The sequence below is a fragment of the Oryctolagus cuniculus genome, chromosome X (assembly GCF_964237555.1).
Source record: "Oryctolagus cuniculus chromosome X, mOryCun1.1, whole genome shotgun sequence".
Lineage (NCBI taxonomy): Eukaryota > Metazoa > Chordata > Mammalia > Lagomorpha > Leporidae > Oryctolagus > Oryctolagus cuniculus.
The window spans coordinates 52,674,745-52,700,500 of NC_091453.1; the positions used below are offsets into that span (position 1 = coordinate 52,674,745).

The window sequence follows — 25,756 nt, forward strand, 5'->3', positions numbered from 1 at the left end:
AGCATAAGCAAAAATGCTCAGGATCACTAGCCATCAGGGAAACACAAATTCCTACCACATGAGGTATCATCTCATTCCAGTTAGAATGGCTATAATCGAAAAGCATAAAAAAAATTCTGGTGAGGATGTGGAGAAAAGGGATCCTTTATATACAGTTGGTGGGAATGTAAATTATCACAGCAATTATGGAGAACAGTATGGACATTCCTAAAAAACTAAAAAACTATCATATGACTCAGCTTTTAGACTTTTTGGTATATATCTACAGAAAGTTAAATCAGTATGTCAAAGTGTCAAAGAGACGTCTGTATTCCCATGTTCATTGTAGACTAGTCATAATAGTCACGATATGGAATCAATGTAGGTGTTCATCAGTGATGAATGGATAAATAAAATGTGAACTATATATGATAATTAATGTTATTCAAGCATAAAAATAAAGACATTTTGACATCTACAACAAAATGGATAGAGTTATGTCATTATGTTGAGTGAAGTAAGCCAGACATAGAAAGACTGCATGTTCTTCTGAATATGTGGAAGTTTAATCTGATCTTAGAATAGTGATTACCAAGGCTTGAAACAATGCGAGGAGGGGGGATAGAGGGAGTTTGGATAACAAGGTCCATTAGAAGAAGTAACAGAAGTAGTAATAAGGGGCCGGCGCTGTGGCTCACTCGGTTAATCCTCCGCCTGTGGTGCCGGCATCCCATATGGGCGCCGGGTTCTAGTCCCTGCACCCGCCTGGGAGACCAGGAGGAAGCACCTGGCTCCTGGCCTCGGATCGGCGTAGCTCTGGCCGTTGCGGCCATTTGGGGGGTGACCAATGGAAGGAAGACCTTTCTCTCTCTCTCTCTCACTGTCTATCCGTCAAATAAATTAAAAAAAAAAAGTAGTAATAAGATAGAAGTAAGAAGCAAGATAGATGTAGTAAGACAGAATTAGTGAGTTCTAATGTTCCACAGCACAGTGAGGTGATTATAATCCATAATAATGTACTATATACTGCATCTATAACTAGAAGACTGAAGCTGGAAGTCTGCAAACACAAAGAAAATATGATGTGGAAAAGGCTAATTGCTCTATTTGATCAATTTGTGCTATATACATGTGTTGAAATGTTGCATGCCCCCAAATGTAAAAATATTATATATTGAAACTTTTAAAAAAATAAAATTGGACGATGTACCTCACACCATACAAAAAAAATTGAGTCCAAATGGATCATTGTACAGAAATGAATTAACATAGCAGGCTGGAACTGCTACTTTTGGAAGGCATGCTTACAAGGCTGGCCCATGACTGGCATCTGGAAATCTGGATTTGGGGAGGCTTCCTAATAAATCATAGTTTACTCAAACTATATTCTGAGACATATGAGTCCTCTTAGTGAATCACTGAACCCAGGCATGGTCTTGGGGACAACCCCAACATAATCATAGACCTACATTGTAAGAGCTAAATCTATAAAAATCTTAGAATAAGAATAGCAAGAAATATTTGTGATTTGTTCAAAGCCTTTTTAAATGTGATACCAAAAACACGAGCAACAAATCAAAAAAGAGACAGAAGCAGGCATTTGGCATAGTGGTTAAAATGCCACTTGGGACTCTCACATTCCATTTGGACACCCTGATTTGAGGCCCAGCTCATCTGCTTCCAATCCAGCTTCCTGCTAATGTGCACCCTGGAAGGCAGCCAATGATGGCTTAAGTACTTGGGTCCCTGCCATTCATGTGGGAGAGTAGGACTGAGTTCTGGGCTCTTGGCTTCAGCCTGGCCCAGCCGTAGTAGCTGCAGGCATTTGGGGAGTGAACCAGTGGATGGAAGGGTTGATAAGGATGTAAAGAAATTGGAACCCTCATATATTGGTGTAGGAATATAAACTGATGTAACCCCTTTGGAAATGTTTGGCAGTTCTTCAGAATGTTAAAAACAGTTACCATATGACTGAATATTTCTACTCTGAGATATATCTCCAAGGGAAATGAAAACATATGTCCTTACAAAAATTTATACATGGTGGTTTATAGCAGCATTATTCATAACAGCTGAAAAAGTAGAAACAATCCAGATGCCTACCAATTGATGAATGGATAAATAAAATATGTTATATCAATATAATGGGATATTATTCAACAATACAAAGGAATGAAGTTTTGATACAAGGTACAATATAATAAACATTGAAAAAGATTATACCAAGTAAAGGATGAAATACACTGGAGAAAGTTTAGATTCAGAAATAAAGATAAGATAGAAGATAATAGGAATATTTTCTGAGATAAAAACTTCATAGTTTAATTTGGGCCAAATGCCTTAATCATCAGCCACTGCTATGTAAAAGAGAAAAGTACCCCCAAACATTTCTATTAGTAAGTGACTATCAAAATGATCTCCCAAGTAGATGAACTGCCATTTATTCATCTTCGTTGTTCTCTACCATCAGGATTGCAGGCTGCTGAGACTGGGGTCAAACTTGAAAGTGTATATATCTGATAGTGAATAACTGAGACTTTTCCAAAACCAAATATCAATAGTTTTGAATTTTCAGGTTAAATTTTCTTCTATGTCTTGGTCTCCTATTAACATGGATATGACATACTTTGACAAGTCTTATTAACTCATACAGGATATGTGAATATGGGTAATGAAAATACCAATATTGTTTCCAATAAATTTTCAGTTTTTTGTTTGACTGTCATCTGTTCTAAATGTCATCAGTGTAAGAGATCTTAAATCATAGGCCATTATGAGTCACTGATTCAAACTGAAGAAATGTAATTAGAGATCAGTCTTCCTAAACTAAAAGCCTTGTGAGGGCAAGGAACACATCTGTTTCATTCACTGTTGTAGCTGCAGTGCCTGGCATAAAATTGGTACTCAAATAACATTTACTAAATGAATTAATAATCAGAACAGCTCACCCAGTGGTTTTCAAATTTAAAAGTGCATCAGAATCACATAAAGAGCTAATTAAAACCCACTTGCTAGATATCACCTTCAGTACTTCTAATTCAGTAAACCTAGGCTGGAGACCAAGAATTCGCATTCGACATCCCCAGGTGATACTGATACTGTCTAGCACAATGCCTGGTGCATAGTAGGAATATAATAGGGGGCCATACTATGGCACAGTGGGTAAGCCTCCACCTGGGATACTGGCATCCTACAAGGGCGCTGGGTTGTGTCCTGGCTGCTCTTCTTCATATCCAGCTCTCTGCTTATGGCCTGGGAAGGCAACGGAGGATGACCCAAGTGTTTGGGGACCTGAACCAGTGTGAGAAAACTCGAAGAAGCTCCTAGCTCCTGGCTTCAGATCAGCTCAGCTCAGCTCTGGCTGTTGAGGCCATTTGGGGAGTGAACCAGTGGATGGAAGACTTTTCTCTATATATAACTCTGCCTCTCAAATAAATAAATCTTTAAAAAAAGAATATAATAAATTATATCAGTTGAACGAATAAACAGGTATTTAACAAATGTTCCTTAAATTTTGTTTTCTGAAATGGAAAAGAAGATGGAATTGAACTCCCTTCCCTGCCTTACTGGAAAAGAAATACAAAGATTTCATCTCCCATTTATGAAGTTGCTTCATACTTATTTTAGTTCTTTTTTAAAAAAGATTTATTTATTTATTTGAGAGGTAGAGTTACAGAGAGAGAGAGAGAGAAAGGTCTTTCATCGGCTGGTTCACTTCTCAAATGGCCGCAATGGTAGGAGTTGGGCCGATCTGAAGCCAGGAGCCAGGAGTCAGGAGCCAGAAGATTCTTCTGGGTCTCATACGTAGATGCAGGGACCCAAACACTTGGACCATATTCCACTGCTTTCCCAGGCCAGAGCAGAGAGCTGGATCTGAAGAGGAGCAGCCGGGACTTGAACTAGTGCCCATATGGGATGCTGGCACTTCAGGCCTTGCCACACCGCCAGCCCCTATTTTAGTTCTTGATTCATTTTTTTTTTGAATAAAAATTCAACCAGTGTATGTCATACAGATTTCATGTATTTTCTATATACAGATATAGATAGGAACACAATGAAACTTCCCACCCTACCCTCATTTCCTCCCATACTCTCACCCTTCCTCCTCCTTCCTCTCCTACTCTCTTAATTTTTACATTAAGTAAAACTTGCAGTTTATTTTATACTCGTAAGATTAATCCTACACTAAGTAAAGAGTTCAACAAATAGGAAGAAGAAAAAACAGTGTTCCTGGGGCCAGTGCTGTGGTGCACTAGGTTAATCCTCCACTTGTGGTACCGGCATTCCATATGGGCGCCGGTTCTAGTCCCAGTTGCTCCTCTTCCAGTCCAGCTCCCTGCTGTGGCCTGGGAAAGCAGTGGAGGATGGCCCAGGTGCTTGGGCCCCTGCACCCCCATGGGAGACCAGGAAGAAGTACTTGGCACCTGGCTTTGGATCAACGCAACTCTGGCCGTTGCAGCCATTTGGGGAGTGAACCAAGGGAAGGAAGACCTTTTGCTCTGTCTCTCTCTCTCTCACTGTCTGTAACTCTACCTGTCAAATAAATAAATAAAAATCTTTTTAAAAAAAGTGTTCCTCAACAGTGTAGACAAGGGCTGTAAACAATCATCAAAGCTCAAAATGTCAATTTCATTTCTATACATTACATTTTTGGAACTCTCTTAGTTACCAAGGATCAGGGAAACATATAGTATTTGTCTTTTTGGGACTGGCTTACTTCACTAAATATAATGGTTATATCCACTTTGTTGCAAAAGACAAGATTTCATTTTTTTTTTACAGCTGGGTAGTACCCCATAGTGTTTGTGTATGTGTGTGTGTGTGTAATTTCTTTATACAGTCATCAGTTGATGGACATTTGGGTTGATTCCATATTGTAGCTATTGTGAATTGTGCTGCAATGAACATGGTGGTACAGATAACCCTTTCATATGCTGATTTCATTTCCCTTGGGTAAATTCTCAGGAGTGGGTTGGCTGGGTCATATGGCAGGTCTATTTTCAGATTTCTGAGGTTTCTCCATATTGTCTTCCACTATAACAGCATATTCAAAGCACTTGTGAATGGCATGTAATAAAAAAAAAATCAGCAGTTACCAGAAAAGATGGTGACATCAAATCTGCACCCAGCGAATGACCACCATTGGGCTATGAAAAGAAAAAGAAAATAGAAATGTAAAGGGATATGGCAAGGCAATAATTACTTATATTTTTAAAAGTTACAAGCAGAGCAAAAGTACAGATTATTTAAGCAATTAGCCAGTATGTTATCAGTAAAAAGCTGATGAAATAGCCTTCCTGTAACAGGGGTGGGGAACCTCTTCTGCCGTTGGCTACCGGGATATTTATAACTTCATTTGCAGATCATACAAAATTATCAATTTAAAAATTAGCCTGCTATAGATTTATTGAATTTTGAGTTCTGTTGTCAGTTGCCTCAGCAGGGCCAGACCAAATAGTTTCACTGGCCTTATGTGGCCCATGGGCTAGACACCCAACCCTTACTAGAAGTCATGATAAAGCATAAGATAGATAAATAAAACTATCTTAAGAATTTTCCCTCATAATCAGAAAAATGGGCATTGATGAGAAGTGGAAAAGAAATTAGAATAACACAAAATACCAGACAGGCAGGGGAGAATGAAAATTAATACTGAGAAGTAGGAAAGTAATTAAAGTTTAGGGCTCTCAATTCTCTAAATTATAGCCCTAATGATTTTGGCTTCCTTGAAGACCTGTAAGTAGTGTATTTATAGAAAAAACCGAAATGATATAGCTGAGCAGGTCAACTCTTAATATCATATTAATCTAGCTTGGAACATGAGCTTCTAGTTCTAAATATGTAATGAACTTGTAAGTAACAATGCATGATTATAAACAACTATAAAAAGTTTAGTCAATCACTCTCAACCAAAATAAGGATTGCACACCAATATGATTCTTTTCAATTATTGAATATAATTCTTTCACTTTTCAAATAGGAGAGGTTTCAGATTATTCAGTTTATCTGGGAAAAAATTGTACAGTGAACTTTTTTTTTCAACTCAAGGCCCTTTTTAATTTCATTCTGTACTTGCCCTTGCTCAAAAGCAAATGCTGTCAAAAGGTATTTGATAAGTGTACTCAAATGAAGTTTACTCCAAATTAAGCTTCAAGCTTTGGGTCATTCTTTTACAAAAGGATTTCTGATTCCTTTAACAAACAAAGTCTCCACTTCACATCTTCTCTTACAGATGTATTTTAATACCATAAGCTATCATAATTTTATCCTAAAAGCAAGGGAAGTAATTTTAAGCTTTTCATATGATGTCTTTATAGGAGCAACCAAATTAGTACCTTCTCAAGTTGGAGATCTTGAAACTACATTATTTCCCAGAGTTTTAAAAAAAGCAAGGGGAAGGCTGTGTTAACTATTCCTTTGTGTAATGTAAAAACTCACGGATCCTCACCTACAGGGAAAAGTAAGAGGGTACAGTATGGTGGTTGGTGACTCCCAACAACTGTTAGACTGATTTAGATGCTTCTCTGAGTCTACAATACCTTTCATATACCTCTATCATGGCAATGATAAAAGTTAAATTGTGGAACAATACCTGAATATAGATTTAAAAATCTTGCATTCTCTCTAGTATCTACTCTTAAAACTAGCAAGTCTAGGTTTAGTTTTGTAAGGAGAATGAATTCCAAAATTGCACATTGATCTTAGCAAAGAGGGATTCAGGATTTCTTTTCTTTTCTATCAGACGCAAGTTACTTTCCTCCTAAAATTAACAAAAGAGCTTGGTCCCTAAAAAGGAAAACCATAACATGATTGTTATAAAAGAGATTCAAACAAACTATTCCACAGTATGTTATTATTTTTTTGTAAAAAGGCCAAGAGCTCATGCATGCTACATAGAATTAAAGGTAAGTTAAACTATATCCAAGGATCCCTAGTTGTTTCACCTGACTCTCTGTTGAGATAGACAGTCTACGAAATTCCACCTGAAAAATAAATGCCTCAAATTAAACTCAGGATATGAAACAAAATAAATGATCTCAACAAAGACTCATTCTGAAAGAATGTTCTTAAACATGACAATATTACAGTTAATTCATGAAATAGTATCCTACCTGCTTTATCTCACTTTTTAATTGCATGATCCCAGTTCGTTCCGTTTTGGTTGCTCCAACAGCACCAATCTCATGGATAGAAATAGCAGGACTGACATTTGAATCAGTGGGACGAACTATATAATATGAGAGATTAAAGAGAAAGGGGACAATTCAATTTTTCTCTACCATGTTAAGAGATTTAGATGTGTTCCTACTTTTATTTTTAACTTAATTTTAAAAACCAACTAGTAGAACCTCATTGGAGTGTAGTCTATGTACCAGCAGCATCAGTGTCAGCTGGGGACTTGTTAGTAGAATCTCAGACCCCAACCCAGGCCTACTGAATCCTTATCACTCTAAGTTCTGGCATCTATCCATTTTGATCACATATATTATCTTTATCCTAATCCTAAAAGTTGAGGATGAGAGATAAGATCTTTTCGTTTGCTCTGCTGCTTTAGAGACAAAACCAAATAACACTGCAAAAATCGTAAGAGGGGGTGAATAGTAGCTTGCCATGGACTTCTAGACAAATTTGAATTTGAAATTGAAAGGATATATTAGATATACTGAAGCAGCTACACACACATAAAGTGCTACTTAATTACTCTCAATGATAACACAAGAAAGTTTCAGATGCAATGGATTGTAAGTCATCTTAAAGCAGAGAATTAGGATAATGTAAGGAAATAGACAAAGCAGTTAAAATGAAACATGTTAGTAATCAATCAACTTAGTTGAGACAAGCTGAGAATATTCCTTATCCAAATGTTTGGAACAAGAAGTGTTTCAGATTTCTTTTGGATGTTGGATATTTTGGAGACACAAAATTCTGTATATATCTTATATACAAAGTCTGAAGGCAATTTTATACACTATTTTTACTTTACTTGAATTTTTACTGTGATTCATCACATGCGATCAGGTGCATGTCGGTGCTCAACAATTTTGGATTTTGAAACATTTCAAATTTTTGATTTTCAGATTAGGGATGCTAAATCTGCATATCATTTAAGGAAAAAGGATAAGACATATAGTGGTTTCCAAATCTTGTTCCAGGAAATACTTTGCTTTTAATTGTTTTATCCATTGGACTTCTATTTATTGGAGGCAAAAAGTTCCTTTTACCGAAATACTTTTGAAAGCAATGAGACACATGAAACCAAATGCTCTGAAACAGAAATGCAGTTATTCAATCTTACCACTTCGTTCCACTCCAAACTCCTTGCCACTGAGAATGTGGTGCAGGAGATTCTTCATGGCCGAAGGACTGAGATTCATCAGGCCCTCTGTGGCTTCCTCAGCTATGTGGGAGAAATATTAAGACAGGAAGACTTCTAATTTGTCTGCCATATCCGCCCTATTTTTTCTCTATTTGCTTTCTTGCTTAGAATTTCTGAGTCACTTGATCAGACAAATAGAATCAAAAAATAACCTTCTAGCTTCATAACCTTAGCTATTCATACAGATAAAGATCCTTAATTGTTTAAGGACTGACTGTACAATTTGTGGATTAGCTATGTCATTGATTTCTTCCTTTCACCCCTTCCACAACATTAGGGTATCCAGCAGCAGTTGAGAAGAATAGAAAAATGTTGGAACTGGAGGCCATTAAAAGACAGGTAATGAGTGTATATATGCAAATGGACTAAAATAGTTGAAACTTCTCACCCTGAAAATAGAGACTTAAAAGAAAATATATATGAATCTATGAAATTAATAAAAATATTGGGAGGATAACTTGAACTTTTTCATCAACATGAGATACTCACTGAGAGCTTATTACCCATAGATCATCATTTTCAGCAATGTTGGTATAAAAGGATATGACATGGTACCTGACCTTGAGAAGCTGATTATCTGGGAGAGTTGGAATATGTAAACAAGCAAAACAAAACGTTGCATACACTATGTTTGAAGTGATAAATATTGGCAAAAAATGCTTTGGAAATAGGAGGAGACATTAATCTCTAAGGCTGGGGACTGATAAAATTAGTGGAAGTACTGTTAAAGTAGTAGGTCGAGGTCTTGAATATCATACCCAGGGATCTTGATTTTATCCTTTGAGACATAAAGATCCATGGTTTTGATTAATCCAAAAGAAAAAGTTTCATAACAGATTATTAAGGAAAAATGAAGACTAACTGATTGGTGGTTTACTGAACAACCATACCCTCTGACAAAACTTATCTTAATATCACAACTAGAGAATACTATATAATAAAAGAGTATTTCAAAAAGTTCATGGAAAATGGAATTAAAAGATAAGTTCACATTGGTGCAAAAAATTTTGAAAGCCATGCATAGTTTTTTTGAGTACTTGTAAGCTTTATTTATTTATTTATTTAAAAGTGAGGGAGACAAGAGAGAAAGAGAGAATCTTCCATACGCTGGTTCACTCTACAACAGCCGGGGCTCAGCCAGGCTGAAGCCAGGAGTCAGGAGCTTCTTCCAGATCTCCTACATGGGTGCAGGGGCCCAAGCACTTGGGCCATCTTCTGCTGCTTTCCCAGGGTATTAGCAGGGAGCTGGATTGAAGTGGAGCAGCCCGGACTCGAACCAGTGCCCATATGGGATACCAGCATTGCAGGAAGCAGCTTTACCCTCTAAGCCAAAATGCCAGCCCCAGTTTTTTCATAATATGCATTTTCATGAACTTTTTAAACATCTTTCATAGGCAAGGGTTTCAAAAAACTTCTGTAGCAAAATAAAATTATAGTTTTATTTATTTTTTATGTGACAGGCAGAGAGACAGAGTGCTCTCATCTGCTGTTTACTCTCCAAATACCCATAATGGCAGGAGCAGGGACAAAAGCTGGGACCAGGAACTCAATCCAGGTTTCTCATTTGGGTGGCAGGAACCTGATCATTTGGGGAGTCATCACTGCCTCCCAGGGTCTGCATTAGCAGGAAGCTGGAGTCAGGAGTAGAGCCAGGTTTTGAATCCAGGTACTCTAATATTAGACCAGGACATCTTTAAAATTTTTTAAATTAATTTTTATTAATATACAGAGAACATATTTTGAGTAGTTCATAAATATAATTCTTTTTTTTTTTACTTATTTATTTGACAGGTAGAGTTATAGACAGTGAGAGAGAGACAGAAAAAGGTCTTCCTTCTGTTGGTTCACCCCCCAAATGGCCGCTACGGCCAGCGCTGCGCCGATCCAAAGCCAGGAGCCAGGTGCTTCTCCTGGTCTCCCATGGGGTGCAGGGCCCAAGGACTTGGGCCATCCTCCACTGCACTCCCGGGCCACAGCAGAGAGCTGCACTGGAAGAGGAACAACCGGGACTAGAACCCGGCGTCTATATGGGATGCCAGCGCCGCAAGGCAGAGGATTAACCAAGTGAGCCACGGCGCCAGCCCCCATAAATATAATTCTAAGAGTATAATGATAGTTCCCTCCCTTCCTACTCCTTCCTTTCTTTTTTTTCCTTTTTAAACTTTTGCAATATTTTTAATTTACTTTATAATCACAGGGTTAATGCTCCACTAAATAAAAAGTTCAACAAATTAAAATTAGAAAGACCACTGTTCAACAGGAATATAGACAAGGGCTATAAACAATATTCAAATCCCAAGATGTCAATTTCACTTATATATATGAAGGGTTTTTTTTGGTACTCTATATATTAGCTACCACAAATCAGTGTAAACATGATATTTGTATTTTTAGGTCTGACCTATTTTACTAAGCATAATGGTCTCCAGTTGCATCCATTTGTTGCAAAAGACAGGATTTTACTGTTTTTTTAATGTCTGAGTAGTATTCCATCATGTATATATATATTTTCTTTATCGAGTCATCAGTTGATGCATATCTGGGTTGACTCCATATCTTAGCTATTGTGAATTGAGCTGCTATAAACATGGGGGTAAAAGTAACTCTTTCATATTCCGACTTCATTTCCTTTGGGTAAATTCCCAGGAGGGGGGACCAGGACATCTTAATCAGCATCTTAACTATTTGGACAAATGCCTACCCCATTTCAATTTCACTTTCCATGAACTTTTTTGAAGTATCTGCATACTTTTATGTTTAACAGTGTGCTGAACTAGAAATATTTTGTATCAGACACACTTGTATTCAAATTCCATTATTTACTAGTTCTGTTTCTTTGTGCAAGTTACTTAATCTCTCTGAGTTTCAGTTTCCTTATTAGTAAAAGTGGGACAATAATACCTTCTATAAAGCACTGCTCTAATGTCTATAATTCCACTAAACTAGGGTCTTTTTGCTTTTTACTCGTTAAACTTCTTGTTTGGTGAAGCAATAAGCCTTTTTACTGTAATGTAAATTTAAAATATTATCTCAAAAACTAAAATAAGAAAGGGAGAGGGAGCATGGGTGGGAAAGAGAGAAGGAGGAGGGAGGGAGGAAGGGAATATCATATTCTTAGAACTATATCTACAAAGTATATCCAATCTGTTAAAAATTCATTACTTTAAAACAATTCCTAAAGGGACCCAACTCCATATTTTTGTCCATGTTTGGGAAACTAGGTAAGCCAGGCTAAGCTGTTGTAATAAACAATAGCAGTATCCAAAAAAAAAAAAAAAAAAAGTGTGTGTGGGGGGTTGCTGTAAGGAGTAGAAACAATTTCTCTATCTAAACACTCATATAAAGAAAAAGTCACACAGCGTCTGGCAATGTAATAGCTATAAAACAATTGCTAGCTATAAAGCAATTGCTAACCCTTCCTTCAAAGGGTTACTTAAATATAAATGATCTGTGTTTGATTTAGATTTGACTCAAAGCAATATATTTAGCTACTGGTTAACAGCTCAACTGAAAACCTTTTTGGGGAAAATCTAACTGAAATGATCACTAGAATTGAGTTTTGCAATTGTGATTTTATTTTTCTGTGCCATCACTATTTCAATTATTTTGCATTATTATTGAAATAAGACAAATATCAGATTCCAAAGGCCTCAACTATTCTTCTAAAAGTTATCTTGCCAAATGTACCTAAAACTGATTTCAGAGTCTTGTCAGATAAATTTTAATAAGATATTGTCTTCCTTTGATTGTGATGTTAATTAGATAAAATGCCAACAATATGATCCATTGATGTAGTGACTCAGTTTTTGTCCAGAAGCTCTGCTGAACAAATCAGGACACTTGCGTAGTTCAGAGAAATGAAGAGCAGTTAGGAAGAACTGGGAGTGCAGAGCCCCCAAGAGGCAGCATTTGGAAGTAGCAGGACTAATACACAAATGTGTCACCAATATCAGTCTCTTGACTTACATATTAACTGATAAACATGGGAGCAAGATTGCCATATGCAGCGTCTGAGCTATGGATACTAATGTGTTAGCTTTCTTTTCCCCTGTATCTCAAACTCCACAGACTTTCATTAAAGTGAATTCCATGTGAAATAGTTAAGGAATTAAGTACCTGAGCATCGAAGGGAGTGGGCCAGTTCTGTTGCCATAACTTGTATGATCAGACCAATTCGAAGTCGAAACATTTCAGCAAAGAGACCAGGCTGAGTTCTCATATACATGGCTAGATATACCATTATTTCCTGGGAATGAAATGGATTTAGACAAAAAATTATGGTGCCAGTCTCCCAGTACCTATTTTGTTGTCTTTGCAAATTGCCAGATCAATTGAAAACAACCTTTAAAGCTATCAACCAGCAGATTAGGCTTTATAGTTCTGCTCACCTGTGTAAGGATTGAAATGTTCATGTCCCCTTCACAAGCTTCCTCTATCAGCCGAGTGAGTGCCTCATAGGGGAGAGGTCTGAGGAAGATGACAGTGAAAAGAGATTAAAAGAAAGAAAGAAAGAAAGAAACACTCTGCAACCACTTATACATAATACATTGGAAAAATTTTAAAGCTCTTCCAAAGTTTAAGTCACTGCCACAACATCTCTTCATTACCAGTGGTATTTTGGTTCTTGCAGTCTCCAAGGCCCAGTCATTGCCCCCGCCAAACCAGTCTGGCCCACATTAACTCAGAAGAGCGCTTCTCTCTCCTGACTAAACCTGGATTGTCCTCCTCCAAAATTTTATTTAAAATTTAGCCCATGATGTCTTTTCAAACTATTCTTCCGTGGTTAGTTCTTTTAACATTTGTCAGTTAACGCTAACAGTTACAAAGTAATAAACTAGGCTTTTTGGAAGCCATTTTATGACTTTAGAGTTACATTGATTTTCTAGTTTTATCAGTACACACACATGTTTGTACACATTGTTCCACTTCTGACTATCATTGACATAAAGTACCCTGGGACTGTGGACCATGCCACATAGGTTGAAATCCTAACCCTTGGCCGGCGCCGCAGCTCACTAGGCTAATCCTCCGCCTGCAGCACCGGCAACCCAGGTTCTAGTCCCGGTTGGGGCGCTGGTTCTGTCCCAGTTGCTCCTCTTCCAGTCCAGCTCTCTGCTGTGGCCCGGGAAGGCAGTGAAGGATGGCCCAAGTGCTCGGGCCCTGCACCCGCATGGGAGACCAGGAGAAGCACCTGGCTCCTGGCTTCAGATCAGCGCAGTGCACCAGCCGTGGTGGCCACTTGGGGGGTGAACCAACGGAAGGAAGACCTTTCTCTCTCTCTCTCTCTCTCTCTCTCTCTCTCTCTGACTGTCTAACTCTGCCTGTCAAAAAGAAAAAAGAAAAAAGAAAAAAAAGAAATTCTAACCCTCAGTATGTCACAGTGTGACTTTATTTGGAGATGGGGTCTTTATAAAGGTAATTAAGTTAAACTTAAGTCATCAGGACCGGCCCTATTCTGATGTGATTGAGGTACCTATAAAAAGGGAGAATTTGGAATCAGAGACATACATAGAGGGAAGAAATGCAAGGTGACATAAAAGATGGCCATGTACAAACCAAGAAGGGAGGCCTGGAACCATTCCCCTCACAGCCTTCAGAAGGAACTAACCCTGCTGATATCCTGATTTGGACTTGTAGCCTCTACAACTGCTAGAAGATAAATTTCTGTTGTTTGAATCATCTAGTCGGTGGTAGTCTGTTATGGCAGCTTAAGCAAAGTAACACGCAAAGTTAGTACTATTTTCATGAAACCTTAACTTGGTCTTACACATGGAATGCATGGCAAATGCTCTAGGACATGTCTCTCTAAGCTTTAATACAGAATCTTAGAAGCAACACAAGTCATGAATGTAAACCAAGGAGATAGCATACAAGCATCAGCAAAGATATTTCTGCTTACTTCTCCCTCATTTCTTTTTCCTGATTAAACTCTATATCTAGAACATCTTGTGTTTACAAAATAAATTCTTCACTACACTGGCTACAGAAGTAGAACTGGCAGGCAGGGAGAATATCTTGTTTCAAATTATTCCCTAGCCGAAATACAGATTTTTCAGATCACTTATGAATGAAGTCAGACTTCCTCTAAAAATACTTCTTGGAAATACAAGAATAGTCTGCTTGCAGATTTAAGTTTTAGCACTGGCATGACATGAAATTAAACAGATTTAGTGTAGATGAGTTATATTGGCATGGCTAATGGCAAAAGGAAGATCCATGAGTAAGAAATGTTCCATCCCAGCCTGTCACTCAACTTCCCACCAGCTGCACCCCCACCCTATCCTAGGGCACTTTCTCCATTTAGAAGCTGGGGCAGAACTCAGACAGTAGCGATCTGATTATAGTGTTCTTGCAAGGGTGTTACCTCACTCACTAGGCTTGCAAGTGCCCATTCTTCTCCTTTGAATATGACTTGCACCCTTTTATTCCTTCTTGAGCAGTATGGAGTTTCATCATCAGCCCTGTGCTCCAGCCACACACTTTCTTGCCCTCTTTAAAGTCTGGGTGAATTTTTGTGGGTGTAATTCCTGGTGTTCTGGTTATTTTGTTCTTTGCTTTGTTTTGTTTTTGGAATGGGAAATTTGGGAAAGCCAGTAAGTAAAAAAAAAAAAAAAAAATTGAGCGCTACTCCTTGTGAGTTTCCACTTCGATTTACTTGTGCCCTGCCATTAACGGCATTCTCCCTGGTGTCTCTGATACAAGTGTGCATGTAGAGGACACTGTCATCCATAGGCAGATAAGGGCGTGAGAATTATGACAAGCCCAAATGGCAACTTAGAGGCTAAGAGAAGCTTGATGAAACCCAAACAACACCATACTTACGCAGAGATGGTCTTTTCTCGAGGCTCTGGAGGGAGTCCCACTGTCAAATGTTTCTGGTGGGACAGAAGGTCTGTGCAGGCCTAAGAAGAGGTAACATAACATAGTATAACATTATTCTTTCCACAACACTTCGTATTTCCATGAACATTTCTGTTCTCAGCCTGGAAACCTTTACTTTCTCTTAACTTAATGACACACCAAACTCTTCCTCAGGAACTACCATGAAAGTCAGAAAAGAGTGGTTTCTAGGAAGGAACAATGAGTTTGCATCTTCTAGAAGGCATGAACTTTTAGTCTAATGTAAATTTATTCTGAAGATCTAAAGCTGTTATGGTTTATAATATCTCTATATGTCTACAATTCTTAGAGTTCAGTAATGTATACTTTTTATTTACAAACAAAACTAAATGATGAAACTTCACATAGGAAAATCAACACTTCAAAAGATTAGAGGCTACAGTTGCCATAAAAAAATTACAGAAACTAACTTTTAAAAGCACCTCCGCTTAGATTTAGTATAAATTCAAGAACTGTTAGTACCTCATCGAGTGCTTCCACCTTCTTCCTTAAGATCCCAGAGATGTATCGGATCAGGCCCCAGTGACGAATTTTTCCAACTTTGCCATATAGTTCAGTAAGAAGCTCTCTGACTGTAGCACTCCCTTCTTCATATAATTCAGTATCCCAGTCAGGTCCTCTGGAATTTTAAAGACAGGACTACATTAAGTATAATGTTAATGTTTCAATGTTGCCGGCGCCGCGGCTCACTAGGCTAATCCTCTGCCTTGCGGCACCGGCACACCGGGTTCTAGTCCCAGTCGGGGCACCGGATTCTGTCCCGGTTGCCCCTCTTCCAGGCCAGCTCTCTGCTGTGGCCAGGGAGTGCAGTGGAGGATGGCCCAAGTCCTTGGGCCCTGCACCCCATGGGAGACCAGGAGAAGCACCTGGCTCCTGCCTTCGGATAGGCGCGGTACACCGGCCACAGCGCGCCGGCCGCAGCGGCCATTGGAGGGTGAACCAACGGCAAAGGAAGACCTTTCTCCCTATCTCTCTCTCTCACTCTCCGCTCTGCCTGTCAAAAAAAAAAGTTTCAATGTTAAAATGGATATACCTATTTTTGGTAGGACTTTCTCATTTGGAAACTAGTATTATTTATTAAGAATCCTGATGGGGGCTGGCGCTGTGGCTCACTTGGTTAATCCTCCACCTGTGGTGCCAACATCCCATATGGGGGCCGGGTTCTAGTCCCGGTTGCTCTTCTTCCAGTCCAGCTCTCTGCTGTGGCCTGGGAGGGCAGTGGAGGATGACCCAAGTGCTTGGGCCCTGCACCTGCATGGGAGACCAGGAGGAAGCACCTGGCTCCTGGCTTTGGATCTGCATAGCTCTGGCCATAGCAGCCATTTGGGGGGTGAACCAATGGAAGGAAGACTTTTCTCTCTGTCTCTCTCTCTAACTCTACCTGTCAAATAAATCAATTAAAAAAAAGAATCCTGATAAAACCATGATTAACACTCTGCAAGCCAAATAAATACATAGGCAAGAAAAAGTCTGTTTCAGCTGTGCTTTAATAAAATGCATTCTTTTATACTCTCCAAAGGCTTCAATCAGCTGATATTAAAGACAAAAGATAACTACTGCCAATGTAGAAAGTATGCTACACTTCAGAAACTAATGAAGAAATTAGAAGAATGTATGTTTATTTTAGAAGGGTGCATAAACATTATTGCTATAAAAATTATTACAAGTTCAACTACAATGTGTTAAAAAGGTACACAAAGGCTTATGAAATTGGGAATTTAATATATGATGAGAGTAGATTATTTATTAAATGATTTTAAGACAATCAAGTAAGGGGCCAACAATGAGGCATAGCTGATAAAGCCTCTTCCTGTGATGCTGGCATCCCATATGGGTGCTGGTTTTGTGTTCCAGCTGCTCCCCTTCTGATCCAACTCCTTGCTAATTCCTGGAAAAAGCAGAGGAAGATGGTCCAAGTGTCTGGACCCATGCCACCCACATGAGAGACCAGGAAGAAGTTCCAGGCTCCTGTTTTTGGCCTTGCTCAGTCCTGGGTGTTGCAACCATCTGGGGAGTGAACCAGCAGATGGAAGATCTCTCTCTGCCTCTCCCTACATCTCTGTAACTATGCCTTCCAAATAAATAAATAAATAAATAAATCTTTTTAAAAGAAAGACAATCAAGCAGCCATCTGGAAAAAGGTGAATCTGTGCCTTATATTGTATACACTGCAATTCCAAATGTGTAAACCACCTAAAGGTAAAGGTACTGGAAAAAAAACATGAGAGAATTAGTTTATAACTTTGGAGTTAAGAGGACTTTTTTAAAAAAGATTTATTTATTTATTTGAAAGGCAGAGTTACAGAGAGGCAGAGGCAGAGAGAGAAGTCCTCCATCCACTAGTTCACTCCCCAAATGGCCACAATGGCCGAAGGTGGGCCGATTGGAAGCCACAGGCCAGGAGCTCCTCCAGGTCTCCCACTGAGGTGCTGGGGCCCAAGCATCCGGGCCATCCTCCATTGCCTACCAGGTCATAGCAGAGAGCTGAATCGTAAGTAGAGCAGCCGGGTCTCCAAGCGGCACCCACATGGGATGCTGGCACTGCAGGAGGTGGCTCCACCTGCTAAGCCACAGCGCTGGCTCCTAAGAGGACTTTTATTAAAATTCTTTAAAAAATTTTTTTTATTTGACAGGTAGAGTTATAGACAATGAGAGGGAGAGACAGAGAGAAAGGTTTTCCTTCCGTTGGTTCACTCCCCAAATGGCTACCACGGCCGGCACTGTAGGAATAGGAAGCCAGGAGCCAGGCGCTTCTTCTTGGTCTCCCAGGTGGGTGCAGGGGCCCAAGCACCTGGGCCATCCTCCATTGCCCTCCTGGGCCACAGTAGAGAGTTGGACTGTAAGAGGAGCAGCCGGGGCTAGAACCTGGCGCCCATATGGGATGCCGGCACCACAGGCGGAGGATTAACCAAGTGAGCCACAGTGCCGGCTCCCTAAGAGGACTTTTTTTTTTTTTTTTTTTTTTTTTTTTGACAGGCAGAGTGGACAGTGAGAGAGAGAGACAGGTGAGAAAGGTCTTCCTTTGCCGTTGGTTCACCCTCCAATGGCCGCCGCGGCCAGCGCGCTGCGGCCGGCGCACCGCGCTGATCCGATGGCAGGAGCCAGGAGCCAGGTGCTTTTCCTGGTCTCCCATGGGGTGCAGGGCCCAAGCACCTGGGCCATCCTCCACTGCACTCCCTGGCCACAGCAGAGGGCTGGCCTGGAAGAGGGGCAACCGGGACAGAATCCGGCGCCCCGACCGGGACTAGAACCCGGTGTGCCGGCGCCGCTAGGCGGAGGATTAGCCTAGTGAGCCGCGGCGCCGGCCCTAAGAGGACTTTTTAACAATGCAACATATATGGGAATCCATAGAACAGGTTGTCAGAAAGTTCCACAGATTGATTAAATTTCATTAATCAAGGCTTTGGGAAAACAAGTACTCTCACTATATAACTTTGTGAGTGAAAATTGAGATATTCCATGTAGGGGACTATTTACAAATATTTATTTAAAACAGCAGAAGGCTGGTGCTGTGGCGCAGCAGGTTAACACCCTGGCCTGCAGTGCCGGCACCCATATGGGCACCGGTTCTAGTCCCGGCTACTCCTCTTCTGATCCAGCTCTCTGCTATGGCCTGGGATAGCAGTAGAAGATGGCCCAAGTTCTTAGGCCCCTGCACCCATGTGGGAGACCCGGAGGAAGCTCCTGGCTCCTGGCTTGGGATTGGCGCAGCTCTGGCCAATTGCGGCCATCCGCTGGAGTGAACCAGCAAGACCTCTCTCTCTGTCTCTACATCACTCTGTAACTCTTTCAAATAAATAAAATAACTCTTAAAAGGGGGCCGGCGCTGTGGCACAGTGGGTTAACGCTCTGGCCTGAAGCGCCGGCATCCCATATGGGCGCCGGTTCTAGTCCCGGCTGCTCCACTTCCAATCCAGCTCTCTGCTATGGCCTGGGAAAGCAGTAGAAGATGGTCCAAGTCCTTGGGCCCCTGCACCCGCGTGGGAGACCCAGAAGAAGCTCCTGGCTCCTGGCTTCAGATCAGTGCAGCTCTGTCCAGTTGCGGCCATCTGGGGAGTGAACCAACGGATGAAAGACCTCTATCTCTGCCTCTCCTCTCTCTGTGTAACTCTGACTTTCAAATAAATAAATAAATCTTTTTTAAAAAATATACAAGGAGAGAATTTAAAAAAAAAGCAAGAAATAGCTTGATAGTTTCTAAAATGATTAACCATTGAGTTACCATATCATCTAGAATTTCTACTCCTAGTTATATACTCAAGAGAAATGAAAACATATTGTCCATGATATATATTATTCATGTCTATGTATAATGCTTACACAACATTATATGTAATAGCCAGAAAGTGCTAAAAACTCAAATGTCCATAAACTGAAGAATGGATAAATAAAATGTGGTATAAATATGCAGGTGATAGTATTTGGCAATTAAAGAAATGAAGTACTGATACATACTACAACATAGATAGAATTTGAAAATACTATGCTGGGGTGGGCATTTGACTTAATGGTTCAGCAGGAATGGTTCAAGTAACTGGGCTCCTGCCATCTACATAGGAGACCCGAACTGAATTTCTGACCCTGGACCTTGGCTCATCCCAGTCTTGGCTTTTCCAGGCATCTGGGAAGTGAACCAGAGAATGGAAGCTCTCTCTCTTACTCTCTACCCTGTCTCTTTCTCTGTCTCTTGAATAAGTAAGTAAAAATTGGAAAACAGTAATATCACAAAATGTGGGATTTATGACAATGATTATATGTGCATGCATATAATATTTACCCATGATATGAATAGGGAAAATATTAAAAATTACTTAATGTGAAAATTAAAACATGGAAAAAATAAATCACTAAACAGAAAATATTTTGTTAAATGAAAGAAGTGACTCCATTAATATAAAGTGTCCAAAATGGGCAGATCTATAGAGAGAAAGATTAGTGTTGTGTAAGGCTAGAGGGTTGAAGGGATTGGGGTTGATGGATAAGGAGAGTGGGTTTCTTTTTGGGGTAATGAAGATATTCTAAAATGCATAGTGAAGGATTCATAAAACTGTGAATGTATTAAAAGCCAATCAGTTGTACACTTGAACAACACTTACATTTTTTAATACATCAATTCCATTTCAGGCTTATCTGTGGGATAAATTCCTTCCACACATGTGAAATGTGTGCTGTAGTATTATTTATGACAGTCAATAGAAGACTGGTTAAATAAATTATGACATACTTAAATAATAGAATGCTATACAACTATTAAGGAAGTAGGTAGGTGTAGATTGAGGCAGATGGTATTTTCCCAAATGGCTACAACAATTTTTCACCCAATGCTCTTCTTACAATGTGACTCCCATAATCCTTCTGTCAAGAGGTGGGATCTGCATTCCCTCCCCTCATACCCAGACATGCCCATGATTTAGGCAAAAGTGATGCTATATCATTTCTGAGGAAAGGTCATAAAAAGTAATGATTTCTACCTACTCCTTTCTTGGGACACTTATTCTTAGAACCTAGTCATCATTACACTGTGAGGATGTGGATAAAATGGAGACACATTTGGTGAGGTCATTTATAGGTGTTCCAGCTGTAGGTAATCTGGTTCTATGCAACAGCCAGTATCAACTGCGAGATACAGGAGTGAGCAAGGCTTGTGATGACTACAGCACCAGATACTGTCTGACCAAACCTGAATGAGAGACCATAAATGAGAATGTTTTTAGCTGATCCCAGGCAAACCTCAGATAATTAAACAATTTTAAATCTTATTCTAAGCCACTGAGTTTTGCAGTGATTTGCTAGATAGTGATAGCTAGAACACATATGTAGTGATCTTAATGATATATAATGATATATAATTTTAGCTCAAAAAAGCAAGACATAGGACATTGTATATACTATGCTACCATCTGGGTAAATACAGGTAAGAGTATCCAGATATATTTCTACTTACCTATATAAGCATAAAATGTCCTTGGGTGGACACACACACACACAGTATTGATTACCAGTGAGAAACCAAGTATCAGGAAACAGAGGCAGGAAATAAACTTTTTACCCTTCCACTATATATTCTTTTGTACTTAAAATATTGTGATTCATAAGAATGTGTTACCTATTTGATATATTAAATTAAAAAATGTGAAATGAAAAGTACTTTAGAGTCATACAGTGGATACAAAAACTAGTGAGTGAAAGTTTGAAATGCAACAAGATATTTACACAGTCTCAAAATATATCCCCACAAGAAATGTTTTAATTTCAAAGGGCACCATAGATCAACTTGATAGTGGAGAAACCTGGATGGGTTTTGATTTTATTTTGTATGAATAAATTACTGGGCCAACTGACAAATCTTAATAAGGTCTGTAGATAGGTAATAGTATGGTTTTTAATATTAGTTTTCTGATTTTGGCATTTATTCCGTGTTTGGGTAGTAGAGTTTGTTTTTAGTAAATACACACTGAAGTATTTAAGGGCAGAGAGGATTATATCTGCCACTTACTTTCAAATGGCTCAGAGAAATGATATGAGGGTATTTTAAAAATTCATGGAAAAACTGAATTAAAAGGTAAGATTATTTTTGTGTGAAATATTGAAGTCTATAGTCTTTTTTAGTACACATTTTCCATGAATTCTTTGAAGACTGCTTGTATATGTGATTGAGCATTGATGATAATGATGATGACAATGTGAAAAAGAGAGGGAGAGAAGAGAGGAGAGGAGTGAGAGAGAGTGTGTGAAGAGGTAAGGGAGGGGAGTGGGAATGGAGACGAGGAAGAAAGGGGGAGAGGGGAAGTAGAGGGGGAGAGAAAAGCTCAGTGTAACTATCTGAGGTCCCTGGGCAAAGGATATGCAGAAACGTCTTTGTACCATACTTAGAACTTTATGTTTGCAATTGTCACAACAAAATTTTAAAATATGAAAGAAGTGTTATGAGATCTCAGAATCAAGGGATATTATATTTATTACTAGAAATTGGAAAAAGCTTCAGGGAGATGCTAGATGAACTAGACCTTGATGAACAGAAAGAACTGCAAAAAGTAAAGATGGGGTGCGGTACAGGAGAATATTTTAGGCAGAGGCAAAAGCACAAACCAATACCATGGAGGTAGGTATGTATAAGCTGTGTTTTGGTGATAGCATTCATATTATGCGAAAGGATTATGGTCTACGGCCATACCACCAAGAACGTGCCCGATCTCGTCTGAGAAAGGATTATGGTGGATAAATTTGAAAGTCAGATCCTAGAGAATGTAGATTTGGCCAATGACTTCCTATGGTGGTGATGATGTTGTACAGAGAGGCAGGGGACAAGCTAGAGATGATGGCTCAATTTCAAGTCTCTGTGACTTGAAAGAATGATGGTGCCATGCATAGGATCAAGAAAGAACAGAAGGCTTGTGGTAGATAGTTTGATTGTAGACATGCTGAGCAGGAAGAGATATAAATTACAGGTAGATTAAATACGTAAAAATTTTAAAAAAATTATTTAAGATGCCTCAAAATATTTTTTTTTGACAGGCAGAGTTAGACAGTGTGAGAGAGAGACAGAGAGAAAGGTCTTCCTTCTGTTGGTTCACCCCCCAAATGGCTGCCACGGTCAGCGCGCTGCGCTGATCTGAAGCCAGGAGCCAGCTGCTTCTTCCTGGTCTCCCATGCGGGTGCAGGGCCCAAGCACTTGGGCCTTCCTCCACTGCACTCCCAGACCACAGCAGAGAGCTGGACTGGAAGAGGAGCAACCGGGACAGAACCCTGGGTGCCGGCGCCGCAGGCGGAGGCTTAGCCAAGTGAGCCGTGGCACCAGCCATCCTCAAAATATTTTTAAGTTCTGTGAGGAGAGAAATTTCCTTTTACATGACAAGAAATCCAGAAGTCAGAAAGGAAAAGATTGAAATATTCAGGGCTGGCATTGTGCAGTGGGTCAAGCTGCTGCTTGCAATGCCGGCATCCCATATTGCATCGCTGGTTTGCATGCTGGCTGCTCTGCTTCCAATTCAGCTTCCTGCTAATGTCCCTGGGAAGGCGGCAGAAAATGGTTCAAGTACATGGGAATCTGTCAATCACATAAGAGACCCAGATGGAGTTGTTGGCTCCTGGCATCCTGGCCCAGTCCTAGCTGTTAGGGCCATTTAGGGAGTGAGCCAGTGGATGGAAGATCTCTCTCGCTCTCCGTTGCTCTGCCTTTTAGATAAAGGTTGGTACATTCAACCATATGTAAAGAAAACTTCTGATTAGAAAAAGCACATAAATAAAAAATCAAATTATTTTTCAAAAAGTCTGCAGTATATCTAACAAAAAGGGTAAAATCTAATGCTGTCAATAAGAAAAACAAAAATAACCCAGTAGATATAATAAACTAAGGTTATGAACAGACAATTTACAGAAGGATTAGTTGTTAATAAGCACAGGTAATAGCATCTTTTATTCTTCTGCCTTTTTAAAAAAAAGATTTTATTTATTTATTTGAAAGAGTTACACAGAGAGAGGAGAGGCAGAGAGGGAGAGGGAGAGAGAGAGAGAGAGGTGTCTTCCATCCGATGGTTCACTCCCCAGTTGGCTGCAACAGCCAGAGCTGCGTCCATCCAAAGCCAGGAGCCAGGAGCTTCTTCCAGGTTTCTCATGTGGGTGCAGGGGCCCAAGGAATTGGGCCATCTTCTACTGCTTTCCCAGGCCACAGCAGAGAGCTGAATCGGAAGTGGAGCAGCTGGGACTTGAACCGGCGCCCATATGGGATGCCGGAACTTCAGGCCAGGGTGTTAACCCGCTGCGCCACAGCGCCGGCCTCCTTCTGCTCTCTTTTTTTAAAAAAAGATTTTATGTATTTGAGAGGCAGAGTTACAGAGAGAGAGAGAGGGAGAGACATAGAAAGAGGTCTTTCATCTGCTGGTTCACTCCCCAAATGGCTGCAATGGTTGATGCTGTGCTGGTCCAAAGCCAGGAGCCAGGAGCTTCCTCCAGGTCTCCCATGTGGGTGTAAAGGTCCAAGCACTTGGGCCATCTTGTACTGCTTTTCCAGGTCGTAGCAGAGAGCTGGATTGGAAGAGGAGCAGCTGGGACATGAACGGGCACCCTACAGGATGCCGGCACTACCGCAGGTGGAAGCTTAGCCTACTATTTAGTCGCAGTGCCAGATTGTTCTTCTATTCACACAATCTACTCAAAGTGGTTTGGTATTACATGGGGTACTAGTTTTAGGGGGATTACAGTTACTCAGATGCCCTGGGGAAATCAGTATATGCAGGATTAGATGAAAAAAAGTCACGTGTTGGAAGCAGAAGAGGGCAGTCAGTCATGGATCAACTGAATTGGTGGGAAAGCGTGAACGCCTTGTGTAAAACTTTCCTTATTTGCCCATCTCTACTACTCCTCTAAATCTTTAATTTCTTTTTAAACTACAATCATTCTGTCCTTTTTCCTTAACTCTTTTCAACCTTCTTTACCTTTTCATTACTCTGAATTTTAGTATGTGTTTGACACATCGTAAGTGCTCAAAAGATCCTTGTTAAATAAAGTGCCCTACCACAAAATTAAAAAGGAAATAGAGATATTAAAATAATAATACTCTAGGGCCGGCATTGTGGTGCAGTGGGTTAAAGCCCTGGCCTGCGGTGCCAGCATCCCATATGGGCGCCATTTTGAGTCCCGGCTGCTCCACTTCTGATCCAGCTCTCTGCTATGGCCTGGGAAAGCAGTAGAAGATGGCCCAAGGTGTTGGGCCCCTGCACCCACGTGGGAGACCGGAAAGAAGCTCCTGGCTCCGGAATGGCGCAGCTCTGGCTGTTGCGGCCATTTGGAGAGTGAAACAGCGGATGGAAGACCTCTCTCTCTGTCTCTGCCTCTTTCTGTAACTGTCTTTCAAATAAATAAATAATCATACTCAATGCCTCTTTGCTTTATTGGATGGACTTGGACAGGGTTGCAACAGACAGGAATTCCTTCACATCATGAGCTTGTTCAAAGGTTTATGGTCCAGGTTCTATTAATGAGAAGGGAAGAAAGGCAAGGGAAGTCCAAGAAGGGGAGGAGAAGGGTGTTACATGCCTAGGTGATATTCCTCAGCGGACTGCAGGGAGTGTCTGGGTTGTGGATCTCTGAAGGGCACCAGTAATTTGGAGTATTCATGACCTGGGGCTTATCTATCAGTGGTAGATGTGGGGTGGAGTTTTGAGGAGTATACAAAGCAGGCATGCCCTAAATGGGAAAAAAATCTGTGTATTTGGGTAATTTTTAAAATAGCTGGATGTGTAAAATTTTACTTTTGGTGTTTTTCAGTTAATAGGAAGACCTGTGTCTTTTTCAGTTAACTTGCTAAATTGCACGGTTTGATGGAAACATGGGCTTTGAAATTAGAGATCAAGGTTTTTAATCTTATCTCTTTCCCTCGGTATGTGACCTTGAGCAAGCTGTTTAAACCTCCCTGAGACAGTGTCTCCATCTTTACAAAATATAGTTACCAACTACCTCATAGGAAAAGTATAAAGATTAAGTGAAGAAAGTAGTTCATTT

At 40.1% G+C, this 25,756-nt stretch overlaps 1 protein-coding gene across 4 annotated transcripts in view; it reads right to left on the reverse strand.

The window, feature by feature from the left end:
• PHKA1 (phosphorylase kinase regulatory subunit alpha 1) overlaps nt 1–25,756 on the reverse strand; it is a 119,331-nt gene that overhangs the window by 8,048 nt on the left and 85,527 nt on the right. For 2 of the 4 annotated variants that reach the window (NM_001165917.1, XM_008272695.4), the window contains 8 exon segments: nt 5,076–5,126; nt 6,924–6,962; nt 7,092–7,207; nt 8,276–8,377; nt 12,473–12,602; nt 12,745–12,823; nt 15,179–15,258; nt 15,719–15,875. In NM_001165917.1, the coding sequence (NP_001159389.1) occupies nt 5,076–5,126; nt 6,924–6,962; nt 7,092–7,207; nt 8,276–8,377; nt 12,473–12,602; nt 12,745–12,823; nt 15,179–15,258; nt 15,719–15,875 (754 nt within the window). 4 annotated transcript variants of the gene reach the window in all.